The sequence below is a fragment of the Selaginella moellendorffii genome, unplaced genomic scaffold (assembly GCF_000143415.4).
Source record: "Selaginella moellendorffii unplaced genomic scaffold, v1.0 SELMOscaffold_6, whole genome shotgun sequence".
Classification (NCBI taxonomy): Eukaryota; Viridiplantae; Streptophyta; class Lycopodiopsida; order Selaginellales; family Selaginellaceae; genus Selaginella; species Selaginella moellendorffii.
The window spans coordinates 2,036,676-2,049,496 of NW_003314267.1; the positions used below are offsets into that span (position 1 = coordinate 2,036,676).

At 48.4% G+C, this 12,821-nt stretch overlaps 4 protein-coding genes across 7 annotated transcripts; all 4 read left to right on the forward strand.

Annotated features, from left to right (window-relative positions):
* The first annotated feature begins 2,722 nt into the window (after positions 1-2,722).
* On the forward strand, positions 2,723-3,551 carry LOC112344848. Its single transcript, XM_024670332.1, has 4 exons — positions 2,723-3,015; positions 3,068-3,120; positions 3,190-3,242; positions 3,295-3,551. Exons 1-4 carry the CDS (start codon positions 2,732-2,734, stop codon positions 3,535-3,537), a joined length of 633 nt encoding a protein of 210 aa, XP_024526100.1. The 5' UTR covers positions 2,723-2,731; the 3' UTR covers positions 3,538-3,551.
* A 51-nt stretch (positions 3,552-3,602) lies between these two features.
* Positions 3,603-5,915, forward strand: LOC9635990 (aspartate--tRNA ligase 1, cytoplasmic). Its single transcript, XM_002965529.2, has 10 exons — positions 3,603-4,204; positions 4,266-4,376; positions 4,431-4,544; positions 4,609-4,902; positions 4,949-5,059; positions 5,114-5,167; positions 5,217-5,296; positions 5,351-5,466; positions 5,521-5,641; positions 5,696-5,915. Exons 1-10 carry the CDS (start codon positions 3,614-3,616, stop codon positions 5,820-5,822), a joined length of 1,719 nt encoding a protein of 572 aa, XP_002965575.2. The 5' UTR covers positions 3,603-3,613; the 3' UTR covers positions 5,823-5,915.
* On the forward strand, positions 5,875-9,251 carry LOC9635991 (glutaminyl-peptide cyclotransferase). 4 transcript variants are annotated; one of them, XM_024670329.1, is made up of 13 exons: positions 6,136-6,650; positions 6,714-7,447; positions 7,517-7,573; positions 7,633-7,668; positions 7,726-7,790; positions 7,837-7,900; positions 7,957-8,074; positions 8,131-8,228; positions 8,287-8,357; positions 8,413-8,440; positions 8,488-8,542; positions 8,596-8,693; positions 8,758-9,251. In XM_024670329.1, the coding sequence occupies exons 2-12, from the start codon at positions 7,238-7,240 to the stop codon at positions 8,652-8,654; spliced, it is 861 nt and encodes a 286-aa protein (XP_024526097.1). In that variant the 5' UTR covers positions 6,136-6,650; positions 6,714-7,237; the 3' UTR covers positions 8,655-8,693; positions 8,758-9,251. The 4 variants fall into 4 exon arrangements, with proteins under 4 accessions (XP_024526099.1, XP_024526097.1, XP_024526096.1 ...); XM_024670328.1 differs by having other exon boundaries at positions 8,596-9,234; XM_024670330.1 differs by lacking the exon at positions 6,136-6,650 and having other exon boundaries at positions 6,683-7,447; positions 8,596-9,234.
* An 899-nt stretch (positions 9,252-10,150) lies between these two features.
* Positions 10,151-12,821, forward strand: LOC9634629 (the record flags this gene model as incomplete). The annotated part of the gene is made up of 4 exons (XM_024670733.1): positions 10,151-10,838; positions 10,919-11,062; positions 11,133-11,738; positions 11,814-12,821. Coding segments are annotated over exons 1-4 (2,088 nt in total), but the record flags the coding sequence as incomplete, so codon positions are not given.

Genomic DNA, 12,821 nt, shown 5'->3' on the forward strand with positions numbered 1-12,821 from the left:
GCCACCACTTCCACAATAACCACGACCATTGCCACTGTCATCACCATGACCATCAACACTACTGCCACCGTCCTCACCACCACCACCACTGTAGGGGATGGGGACCATCACCAACATGATTAATGGATTGGTATTATCATTGTTGTTCCTGTTATGTCTAGCGCAGTAGGAACATCTATCATACTCCAAAAGATGAAAGTATGTAATTAGGTGTGTGTGTGTGAGAGAGAGAGAGATTATCTAACTTAGAGTGTAGATTGTTGCTACTACGACCACTAATCAGCAGCTCTAGCCTTGATCCAGCTGTAATCTTCTATTTTTATGAATTTTCATCTAATCACCCTAGCTCTTGTGCCTTTGTTGAGACCATAAGCTCTCGTGGATGCTCAAAACTTTGGCCAGGTCGAAGCTCCCAACAGCATAGTTCAGGGTGGTTATGCCACTTTGCACCAAGCTCTGGTGGATTGCTCTAGAGCTTCAACCTAAGCACAAGTGTTGAGAACGATCTCAAGAGTGCGATATTGAGAATGATCCTGAGAGTGAGATAGAATGTTGGCCTCACAGCGCTGGTACCTAGAGCAAGTCGAGATTGTGATGGGAGCAAGCTTCCACCATACTCACCACACAATCCTTGAGATGGCAAAACACACTGTGAGCACCTTGATGATGGTCACCTCCCTTGGCCTCAGCCTTGAACAAAAGAAGTGCAACCCCTTGATGCCATTTGGACTTTGGAACAACACTTTGGAACACCATGGCCCTACACGAGCCTCATGGGTACTCTCCCCACCTTCTACTTTTGGGTGCTCTAACCATGGGGCTCAAGTGAGGTTTTGTTGAGCCACATCAGGTATCTAAGTAGGTAGTGTCACCCATGCTTAGACTGGGAGTATTGACAATTTGATCTCCCGGGGGAATTACAGTCGGTTTTTGAACACTTCATCAAGCTACCCCGCTTCTCAGTCTGTATTCGCTCTAACTTTGGACTGCTTAATGGATATATCATCACCGAACACGTGGGCATAACCTTCCTGGGTCACACTAACCTTTCTTGGCCAAACTGGCCCCACTGGGGTCCAACCCTTACACTCTTCCTATTATACTTTTAGAACCCCTTGCACCCTAAACCCTAAACCGCTGCCTCCTCTGCTCCCGGCCCTGCTGCTGTCGACGGTGCTACTATTGCTGCCACTGGTCCTGCTGAAGGTTCGCCAGCTTGTTAAGGAGGCCATGGGTGAGAAGATGTGTCCAATAGTTGAGAAGCCGTCCATGACTGAGGAAAGCATGTTGGGTGAGGAGGCATGATTGTCACCACTGCCACAAGCACCACGATCGTCGCCACTGTCGTCACCACGACTATCGGCACCATTGCCACTGTCCTCACCACCACCACCACTGTAGGGGATGGGGACCATCACTAGCATGATCAGTGGATTGGTATCATCATTGTTGTTCCTGATATCATTGTTGTTTCATGATATTGACATGTGTAGTACTTTTTGTAACTCCAAAATTAGCACATCTAGACCTTGGACAATAGCCACCTCACTCTTCCTTGCTTCTAGGATTTGTCATATCACTTTGTGGTAGGGATCACAAAAATTCTTAGCCAAATTGTGGGAAACTAACACTCCTAGATTTTGCATGAGAAGGACCATTCCATCAAGATTCAATAGTACAACTAAAATGAACTTTTGACACGTTTAAGGTGTCATGCTAACATCGAGCTCTTTTAGAGAATGGTGAGAATACTCCACATTCATGTCCAAAAGAAGATTTTCCTTAGCAAAAAAATGTAGAAAGATTTGTCACCACCACCTCACTATTTAAGCCTTAATATGTGCCAATTGTGATCCTCTTGTGGAATCTCCCATCCAAGGAAAAATTGCTCCTTCTCATTTTCTTGATCTTGGGCATGTCCTCGTTACTTTTAAACTCCAAACATACTTACACCACCCTCTTAAGCATCTTTTCCCTTGGCATTGGCTTGAGGTACTATTATTAGTGTTTTTCCTTGGGCATGCTTTTTTTCCTTCTCAGCAATAACAACAAAACTTTACTTCTCAGATTTCACAAAAGATTCACTTGGTCATGAATTAGATCCACCATCAACCATCTTTTTGCATTCAACTCTTCAAAAAGATGCTACAATAGTATTATGTTAAAGATTATCAAAAGAAACTCAGAAGTTAATTCTTTCCCCACATGCAAGAATTGTCACACAATCTTTATAATATTAAGAAAGGTGTAATGAACAAACTTAAACCACATGACATAAAATATTTAACATATTAGCCTAGCAATACTTCCTTGATCTTTTGCCAACATAGCCTAGTTGCTCTATGCTTATTAATAGTAGCCTTATAACACAAAATATGCATGCACATGTGACCCAACATTGTAGCACATTGTAGATGCCAACATAGGATCTCCAAACATGCTCACTCCAAAGTACTCGGGAATATTAAAATAAACATAATTGTTGTTCAGATAAAAGATCCCACATCCAAATGTGAGCATGCTCCAATTTAAGTTGTAAACAACAAAACACTGTTTACTCTAGAGCACACGCCAAGAAACATTGTTAAACACAAAATCCCTCTTTCCATCACGAGTTTGTCCTTTAGAAACCCAATTAGTTAGGGTTTGTATAGGGAACGTTAACTTTTTTACTTTTTTTCAGTAAAATAAGACTTTTGAATTTTTTACCACTTTAGGGTTTATAGGGCTTATGCTCCGGGCATGGATTGGAGCTAGGTCGCGGTCGAGAGCGCTGCTCCAGCAGTGCCGACGGCTGAGCGCGCCGCCTCCTCAAATTGTGGATCCCGCCGATGGATCGCCTCCGCCTCCGCCTCCATCTCCGCCTCCTCCCGCCGTGATCGACAATGAGGAGACGAGGCGCGCCAAGCAGCGCGCGGCGGATCTCAAGGCCATCTATGAAGGTAAGATGGATTTCGAGATCGCTACCAGGGTCGCATTTGGGGAATCTAAGAATCCAAATCCCAAGGAGCTCGGGTATGTTGCTAGAGTCCTCTTTGGGAAATAAGTGTCTTCCTCTTTCTTCCAGGCTTGATTGGCACTTGTGGCAGTTCTTCGTATGCGTCGTCGTCCCGGTTTCTCGTAAGCGACCAAAGTTCTAGCTCGATTTTTCTTTGTGGCTGAGCGCTTTGATTCTCTTGTCTGGAGCAGTGATCTACATGGTGGCAATGTACGCGCGTCGAGAGATTCGAAGATTGGAGAAGGTAAGGATGGAACTTGGAGAGCTTTCTCTAACCATTTTTTTCTCTTTTCCAGGAGAGAGGGATTGAGCCACTGCCAAAGAAGACATGGGCGAATAGATACGAGATCGATCGATTGCAAAAGGAGTACCAAGCCAAACGAACAGTGAGGCGCGCGGGATTAGACGTCGAAGAGCTCAAATCTCTCAAAGGCAGGCTCGATTCGATCGATGACAAACTCGCCAAACTGGAAACGTTTTTAAATCGCCCAGCGCTTCCAGAGATACCTTCAAGTCCTCCAGCAAATCAATCAAAGTGACGAGCTTGTTTCAATCCCCACCGTCAAATTTGCCGGGCGATCTGACGGTCACGGTTTTACGTTATTAGGGTTCTTCATGGGTAGTGTTTCGTGGTTGAGGCATATTTCCAGCGCTAGGGTTTTAGGCTTGAGGATCGATCGTCGGCGTTTTTACAGCGTGATGCCGCGAGGAGAGGAATCAGCAGCTGGGGCGGAGGCATCGGCTTCGGCGGTGGAAGCATCGCCAGGTATGAGCAAGAAAGCCGCACAGAAGGCCGCGAAGAAAGCCGAGAAGGAGCTCCGCCAGGCTGCTGCGCTCGCCGCGGCTGCCGCGGAGGAGGAAGAAATTGATCCACTGGCGGACAAGTACGGGGATACGAAGCTGGAGGATTTGCAATCCAAGGCTGTGACTGGGCGGAAGTGGACCGAGATTTCGGAGCTTGGGACCGATCTGGAGGGCTCTACTGTGCTGGTTCGTGGGAGAGTTCACAGCAAGAGAGCGAAAGGGAAGATGGCATTTTTGGTGCTTCGTGAGACTATCCATACCGTGCAATGCGTGGTTTCTATGGAGAACGTCGGGAGCAAACAGTTTGTGAAGTATGCGAGCTTGCTGAGCAAAGAGTCCGTTGTGGACGTGACGGGAAATGTGTCAAATCCAAGAAATCCAGTGTCTGGGACGACACAACCGGTAAGTCTTTTTCTTTTGTCGTGAAGTCATCTTCATCGTGTTCGTGCTTTGTTCTTCACAGGTGGAAATCCAGGTGACAGAACTCCATTGTATATCTAGGTCGACCAACGAGCTCCCTCTTCTGTTGGAAGATGCCGCTCGCAGCGACCAGGATATTGAGAAAGCTGCAAAGGTGAGTCGAGTCTCTTTTCTATTGCGTGGTTTAGTTTGATTTGTTTCTCTTCAGGAAGGCATTCAATATGCACGCGTTCTACAAGACACGAGGCTGAATAACAGGGTCCTTGATCTTAGAATCCCTGCCAATCAAGCGATCTTTACCGTTCAGTCGGAAATCTCAAGCGTATGTGCTTTGTTCGTTTTGTGACGAATTGTGGCGCTGAGAAGCTTGTTATGGTTTTTTTCAGCTCTTTCACGACTTTCTACGGGCTAACAAGTTTCGCCAGATCCACACGCCAAAGCTTATCGCTGGTGCTAGCGAAGGTGGCTCTGCAGTGTTCAAGCTGCAGTACGCTAATGATCAACCTGCATGTCTGGCTCAATCACCGCAGCTGCACAAACAGATGGCAATTTGTGGTGACTTCCGTCGAGTTTTCGAGATAGGTCCTGTTTTCAGAGCCGAAAAATCTTTTACTCATCGGCACCTGTGTGAATTTATCGGGCTCGATTTTGAAATGGAGATCAAGGAACACTATTTCGAGGTAGAGTTTATTTGAACTAGACGATGGGTAACTTTTCCACTTGCAGATCATCGACCTGATTGGCAAACTCTTCATCTATGTGTTCAACGAGCTTAACAAGAACTGCAAGAAAGAGCTTGAAACGATCAACAGCCAGTATCCTTTTGAGCCATTGCAGGTTTGCTTACTTGTAAATTCAGTATAAATTGTTTCAACTGTGTACCTCTTTCAGTATCTCGACGAAACCCTGGTACTCGCATTTGCCGAGGGGATTCAGATGTTAAAGGTGATTGTTTCTATCATTGATTTTTGCAAGACCTGACGCGTGATAACAGGAAGCTGGGTTTGAGACTGATCCTCTTGGAGACCTTGACACAGAAACTGAGAGGAGACTGGGACTTCTTGTGAAGGAGAGGTGAGTAGTTTGTTTAACCCCTCTCATGCTCTTACGATTGATTCTTCTTCACAGATACAAGACTGATTTTTATATTCTTCATCGATATCCACTTGCTGTCCGGCCATTCTATACCATGCCTGCTGTCGACGATCCTAAATATTCAAACTCATTCGACGTTTTCATTCGGGGTTAGTCATCGTTGTTTCCTGTCGTTATTTGTTTGTTCTGATTGTCTTTTGTAGGCGAGGAAATCATCTCCGGTGCCCAGCGTGTTCATGACAAGGATCTTCTTCTAAAGCGGATCGAGGAGTGCAACATTGATCCAAACGCTATTGGCTTGCAGAACTACATAAATTCTTTCAGGTGAATAGCGAAAACATTAAACTTTTTGCGTGACAAATTTCCTGTTACTGGCAGCTATGGTGCACCACCTCACGGAGGCATTGGCGTCGGCTTGGAACGAGTAGCGATGCTCTTCTGCAATCTGGACAACATAAGGAAGGTCTCTTTGTTTCCTCGTGATCCTAATAGGCTGGCACCTTAGATCGAGGATAACGGTGTCCTGATAATTAGGCACCAGATTTTGCACAAGTGTTACAACCCATATTGACGCAAGGGATGAGGTTCTTCTTCTTCTTGCTGCTTCTTGTTGATCTTTCTCTTTGGAAAGACAGGAGGCCTTTCGTCCCTGAGCAGTGGTATCTTCTGTACGTTGTCGATCTTGTGAGGTACATTTTTGAACTTGGAAATGACAAATCTTTGCTTAGGCCTCGGCGGGTTCCTCCAGCAGAACCAGCGTATTATTCTCATGTCGGTGGTCTTGTTGTTCTTGACAGGGACAAAGACTGGCCTGATAACTTGGAAGTCGTGATGGTGTTGGGTATTCATCCTGATGAAATCGTTTCCATAAGCATAGCGAATGACTTCATCCATGCTGTCGCCCCTGTTTCAGGAAAAGAAGAACACGATCATATTAAGCAAAGATTGACGAAGACACCACTTTGGTTCAAACCTTTCGAGCGGTGTGCCGTAGACGTGGTCTGGATTTACTACCGATGGAAGTGGAGCAACGTTTGCCTGGTACAAAGCAAGGTTGTCATGGTGGAACTAGCAATTCGAGGTAAAGTTTACCAGTCTCTGCTTGACTTTGAGCTTGATTGGGTGCTCTCTTCGGTACATTCTCTGTTCGTCTGCCCGTGTGACTTTCCTGAGAGAAGGAAGTGGCGAAAAGAAGAAAAGTTTGAGTTTTGGAGTGTTGGATCTTACATTTTCGGAGCCTTCTTGTTCATAGCTCGCAGATCAGTGCCTTTGGCAGCGCTTGGGTCAGGGACGTTCTCTCGGAAGACCATCACTGCGAGGAACCAATACCCGAGTTAGTGTTTCCCTCATCGAGTGATCGAACAGGCCTGGACTAACTAACGTTCTTTCACTGTAGGAGAATACTCGTTGAGCACTCCATAGATGAAGTTGTCGCTGGGAAGATCCCTGGTGCATCGTTTTCCCTGGAACGAGGATTGACATGAGCAAAGCCGATGAAGAAACTTGACGCAAGATAGAGGTACCGCTCCCAGCTTCGGTTTGATGAGAATCTCATCCTTTGCAGATGAGCTCCGGACATTCCCCATTCTGGGATGATCCGACTCGTCGTAAGTCATGTTGCCTGGATTCGACATCGCGGAAGAAAGCTTGAAAGCGATCCGCCAAAGCCGACTTCTTCGACCAATCAGCTCGGCAGGCCTATCAAATTTTGAGAATGCGATAATATGCCATTGCGCGGCAACCAATTGGCGCCCACTCGTAGGCGCGTCATCCGCACCGTCCACGTGTCCAGGTGTATCGAATTCAAAGTTTGAATAAAAGAATATACCTAAAACTGACCTATCTCTGTTCAATGCTTGATATGCTATTTTGATTCTAACAATGTGGGCTGGGAGAGAGGTGTAGGGTTCTTGGATTCTTATGATCCAAGAAATGGGGAAGAGGCGGCACCGTCTCTCGCTGGGCGGCGTGATCTTCAGCGCCGGCGCCGTGGTTGCGCTCGTCGTTGTGCTGCTCGAGGTGTCGTCCGCCTCGAAGCCAAAGAAGGCGACTTCCACTCGCCAGGTGCCGATCAATTCGGGATTTCGGATCGTCCGTGAGTATCCGCACGATGCGAAGGCATTCACTCAGGTTCGATCGATCCATTTCGCTGCTGAATTTCCAGCTCAAAGAAGAATTTTTCTTTCTTTGCGATCAAAGGGGCTTTTGTACCATGGAAACAATACACTGTATGAATCCACTGGGCTGCATGGAGAGGTACGCGAAAGTTTGGTAAAGTTCGTTCTGGTTCATTTACAAGGGTTTGGTGCTAACAGTCGTCAGTACGTGAAGTTGATCTTCAAACGGGAGAGGTTTGTTTTCTTTCTTTTATCTTTTTGCAGAAAATATATGTTCCAATGTCTGTGCAGGTTAGAAGGATTTATCGTCTGCAAAGCAGGGATTTTGGAGAAGGATTGGCACTTTGGGAAAACAAGTAACCTCTTTTTAAGATTCGGTGATGGTTTTGTTAATTCTAGCAGATTTTTACAGGTTACTTGGCAAACTAACAAAGGATATATCTACGATGAGAAAACACTGAGTCTCGTAACTTTATACTGCTTCAGAGGTATATGATCACGATACTTTGCATTTCTTTCCAGCTAGGAACATTCAAGCATCCCATGACGGATGGCTGGGGATTGACGCACGACAACAAGCATATCATAGGAAGCGATGGAAGCTCCACTTTGTACTTTCTAGACCCACACAGCTTTTCAGGTTTGATGGTTTTTTCAGTGATAGATTTTGCAAGAAGAGTTGATCGCGCATTTCAGAGATAAGAAGAATCACAGTTAAGGACAATGGAGAAGCTGTGGAGCTTTTGAACGAGCTGGAGTATGTGAAAGGAGAGATCTGGGCGAATGTTTGGCAGGTACTTCGAAGCAGCGTATTCTCACTTTTCATCTTTTTCTTTTCTTTTGACTCCGCAGATGAATTCTATTGCTCGAATCTCTCCCAAGGACGGTAGAGTCGTAGGATGGATAGTTTTGGATGCACTAAGGCAAGTTGCTACCTTTTGTCGCGTTCCTGCTTAACATTTCTTATCCCGCACGCAGGAAGAATCTCATTTCTGCTGGAAACAGGGTATGAAAAGTTCCAAGTTTCTTTGTGTTTATCTCTGTTTCCTCCAGAATATAGACGTGCTAAATGGCATTGCTTGGGATGAGGAGCAAGACCGTCTCTTCGGTACGTGTTTGACACTCTTTGCACGATGCTGAATTCTTCCTTGATCGATACAGTAACTGGCAAGTGGTGGCCAAAGCTCTACGAGATCGTTCTGTCCCCGGAACTCTATTAGACACGCACAAAGTAGCACAAGCAACTGCTATGGACGGTGGTATTATCAATGTACAATTCTTTCCAATTTTATTTTTTTTCCTCTCGTTTGCTCTGCTTCACAGGAGGTCCCAAGATTGCATTTTTGTCGATCCATCCAAGTCAGAATGACGCTTCTCTCCACGACGACGCCGGGAGCACCGAACGGACAGTCTTGAGGTCCCGAAGCCATTTGACGCGCTCGTAGCTATCCCCGGGCGCGTCGGCGTCGCGCAGCATGGATCGCACCAGCGACGCCGTGACGCGCCAGGAGCAGAAGAGGAAGATCCAGCCCAGTACCACCAGCCCCCACGCGAAGAAATCCTCCGCCGCCACCAATCCATCGCCGTCCTCGTCGCCCATCATCTCCAAGACGACGCTCTCCATCTCCGCCATTTGGGATTTCTTCTCTCCCTTCCTCGTCCCATGCCAACACGTTGCCTGGACAAAATTTAGGGCACACGCGGCACACAGCATATTCTGGGACGGGAGGGATATTCTAGAATATGCTTCTGTGCCGAGGCATATTCGGGGAGGCCTTTTAAAAAGCAGTTTCTAGAATATACTTTATGGCGGGGCATATTCGTATTTTTGACTTTTTCATTTCTTTTGTTAAAGGTTTTTGTTGCTCATAGAGTCCACGCTCCTTTTTGTGCGATTTTGAATCATTGCATCGATCTTGACGAGAATGCAATGCATTTGGGTGGACGCAAGAGAAAAAGAGGCGAAGAAATTGATAGAGATTTATTGGTGGTCCAAGTTTTTTTCTGGTTTTTTTTTTTCTAGCCTTTGATAGAGCTCTTGCTACAAGGCATTTCTAGTGGCGCTTCATGGTTCCGGAATCTCCATTATTGGGGCAGGGGGGGAGGACTTTCTCAAATCGAGACTCAGCTTGGCTTTTTGACAATGGGGAAGAGCGCAAAATCTCTACACAAAATCAAAAGATTCGCACCGGATCAAAGCATCCAAGACTCTCTCCCCCTTCTTGGCATATGCGGCGAATCGCGCGGGGGACTTTTCCTCCCTCCCATTGTTCGTTATGATTGTTCCCCGGGACACAATGGGCGACCGCCACGTGTACGTCCGCCCGCGGGGCGATCGAGCTGTCAGATCCGGTGGACGGCCAGGATTCACTCTCCCGTGGATCCTCTTCTTTTTCGCGCCAGTATTTGATTGGGAAATGCACGATATGGACATTCGGGGCCACATTTTTTATTTCTTTTTCATGCATCCATCCTAGTGTTTAGAAATTAGGCGCTCTTTCGGTGGGCTCTAGGGATATTCCATGTCTCGCGTAGAAATTACTGTTCCAGCGATTGCCCACCCACAACACAACCTGTCAAGCCCTAAATTTAAAGACAAGCCTCCCAAACAAATGGGAAAGACCAGCCGGATTCCAAACGGGATATCAAATCCGGCTTTTAATACCGCTGTACTTGGGCACCATGGGCCGGCCGTACAAGTGGCCCAAACCGCGTGTGTGTGTGTTTTAGCTGCTGTGGGGTTTCCGCCCGTCCGCGTTCTTCCCAGGGAGAGAGTAAGCGATGATCAAGCTAGGGATTGCTCGTCCGCGGAGTGGCGCTGGCTGTAAATCCTTGCCAGGCGCCTCTTGTTTTGCCGGCATCGCGAGGTTTGCAGGAAATCTTGCGCGCTCGGGAAAATCCAGGTGCTAGAACACGCGGATTTCCAGTGCATGCGAGTAATGCAAGTTGTGGCGCCGGAAATTTCATGCTGGGAGGGAGGGATCGAGGAGCCAGTCCGGCGCTAGCGAGGAGCTTGGAGAGGGTTTCGTTTTTTCTTCTCGGCCGGCTTTAGATCTTTTGGGGGGGATTTTTGGATGACAGTCTCCGTGAGGATGATGAAGGTCATGAGATGGCCGCTGCGGTCGCTCATGACGAAAAAGTTCTATGTGACAATGGTGCTGCACGGGATGGACAAGCTGCTGGCGGCCGACGATTCGAAATTCGTGGTGGATGTCAAGTGGAAGGGGCCGAAACGATCGTTGGGGCCTCGTTTCCGGAGCGTGAAGAGGGAGCGAAGCGCCGAAGCTGCTGCTACCATGGACGGAGCGCTGGAGTGGGAGCAAGGATTTGACTGCGAGTGTACTCTGGCTCTTGCCAAGGAGAATGGGTTCTACCCATGGGACGTTTACCTGGTCGTGCGCAAGGTAAAGAAATCTTTGGTTTTTAATTCTCTCTCTCTCTCTCTCTCTCTTCTCTCTCGAGACTGACGATTCGAATTTTGTAGATCACTCTTAATGGGGCCAAGGCCAAGGCGTCAGTCTTTGGCTCGGGATATCTGAATCTTGGGGAGTTTGCTCCTCTAGCTGGGAGTGCACGACATAGAACGAAAGTTTCCATTTTGGGGGGCGAAAGTGAGGAAGCGATTGGTGTAAGTTTGTGCTTGTTAGGAAAAGCTTTGTCTCGTGCAGCCTAGCTGACAAGAGCTGTGCATGTCGCAGGTCACTTTGAGCTTTGAGGAAGTCCCGGAAGCTGTGGAGACCAACTTTAGGATCATGGCACCGGCGATCCCATGCATCTCGCTGTGGGAGAGGGATGACTTGGGGGATGGCGGAGATAAACCGATGCTGCGTACGAAGAAGTCGCGGGTGGAGGACGCTGCCATCGACATCAGAACAAGTGACGAGAGCTCGCAGGATTCCCCCGATCGCTTCGAATCCGATTCTGTTGACAACTTTGAGGACAGTGACGCTGTCGATGACGAGGAATTCACTTCTTTCCGCTATGGAAGAATCGCGGGGGCCAACCAGCTGATAGGAAAGAGCCACGATCAGAGGGCGTCGAATGACGAGGAAGTTTTGGTGTTCAATGGCGGGACAGCGCTAAAGCTGGCGGAGGAAACTTCATCGTCGGATTCAGACCAGGCGGCGTCTCAGTCGTCCATGAGAAGGATGTTGTCGTGGAGGAAGAGAAAGCTGAGCTTCCGATCCCCGCGGGCCAGGCGAGGCGAGCCACTTCTCAACAAGGCATACGGTGACAATGGAGGTGATGAAATCGACTGGGACCGAAGGCAAGCCGAGTCACCAGAAGAGTCTCTTGGAAGCATGGTAAGTGTGTTTCCTTTAATATCTCCTTTTTCTTTTCTATCTGTTTCACGTGCTAACATGTGAACCTTCTTCCAGCTCCGACTAAACAACGAGAAGAAGACGGCCATCGAAGGAACCTGGGATTTTGGCGAGACGTTTCAAGTAGGCAGCTGGGAAGCGAAAGAGCTGACGAGCCGAGACGGGCAGATGATGCTCTCGGCCAGCGTCTTCTTTGCGTCCATCGATCAGAGAAGCGAGAGCGCAGCCGGCGAAAGCGCGTGCACCGCTCTGGTTGCCGTTATAGCCGACTGGCTCCACAGGTTCCCGGCGTTCATGCCAAGCCGAGCCGAGTTTGATCTGCTGATACGCGAAGGCTCGGCCGAGTGGAGGAAGCTGTGCCAGGACGCCACCTACAAGGACCGCTTCCCGGATGGGCATTTTGATCTGGAGACCGTGATCGAGGCGGCGGTCCGGCCGCTGACGGTCGTCCCGGAGAAGTCGTTCGTGGGGTTCTTCCGGCCGGAAGGGCTGGGGGAGTCGAGCGAGTTCCTCGAGGGGGCCATGTCCTTCGACAACATCTGGGACGAGGTGGAGCGGTCCGGGCCGGCGGTGTACATTGTCAGCTGGAACGACCACTTCTTCGTCGTCAAAGTTGACGAGCAGAGCGTGCACATCATCGACACGCTGGGGGAGCGGCTGTTCGAGGGGTGCGATCAGGCGTACGTTCTCAAGTTCAACGAGGCAGCGCGGCTGTCCTTTGTGCCACCGGCGGAGGCAGCGGCTCCAAAACAGGAGCAAGGAAGTAGCAGCGGCAGTGGCAGCGACAGAGAGAGCGACGATGGAAAGAAAGAAGAGGCAGCAGCAGCAGCAGCAGCAGCAAAGAAGGATGATTCTCAAAAGGAGTCCGAGGAAGCAAAGCAGGAAGAACAGGCTAGCGAGGAAGCGGAGAATAGCGAGAGGAAGATGAGGGAGTTCTCCGGAAGGAACGCGTGCAAGGAGTTTGTCAAAGGCTTTCTGGCGGCGATTCCACTGGGGCAATTGCAGAGCGACGTGAAAAAGGGGCTGGTTGGAAAGGACCATCTCCACCGGCGGCTGCAAATCGAG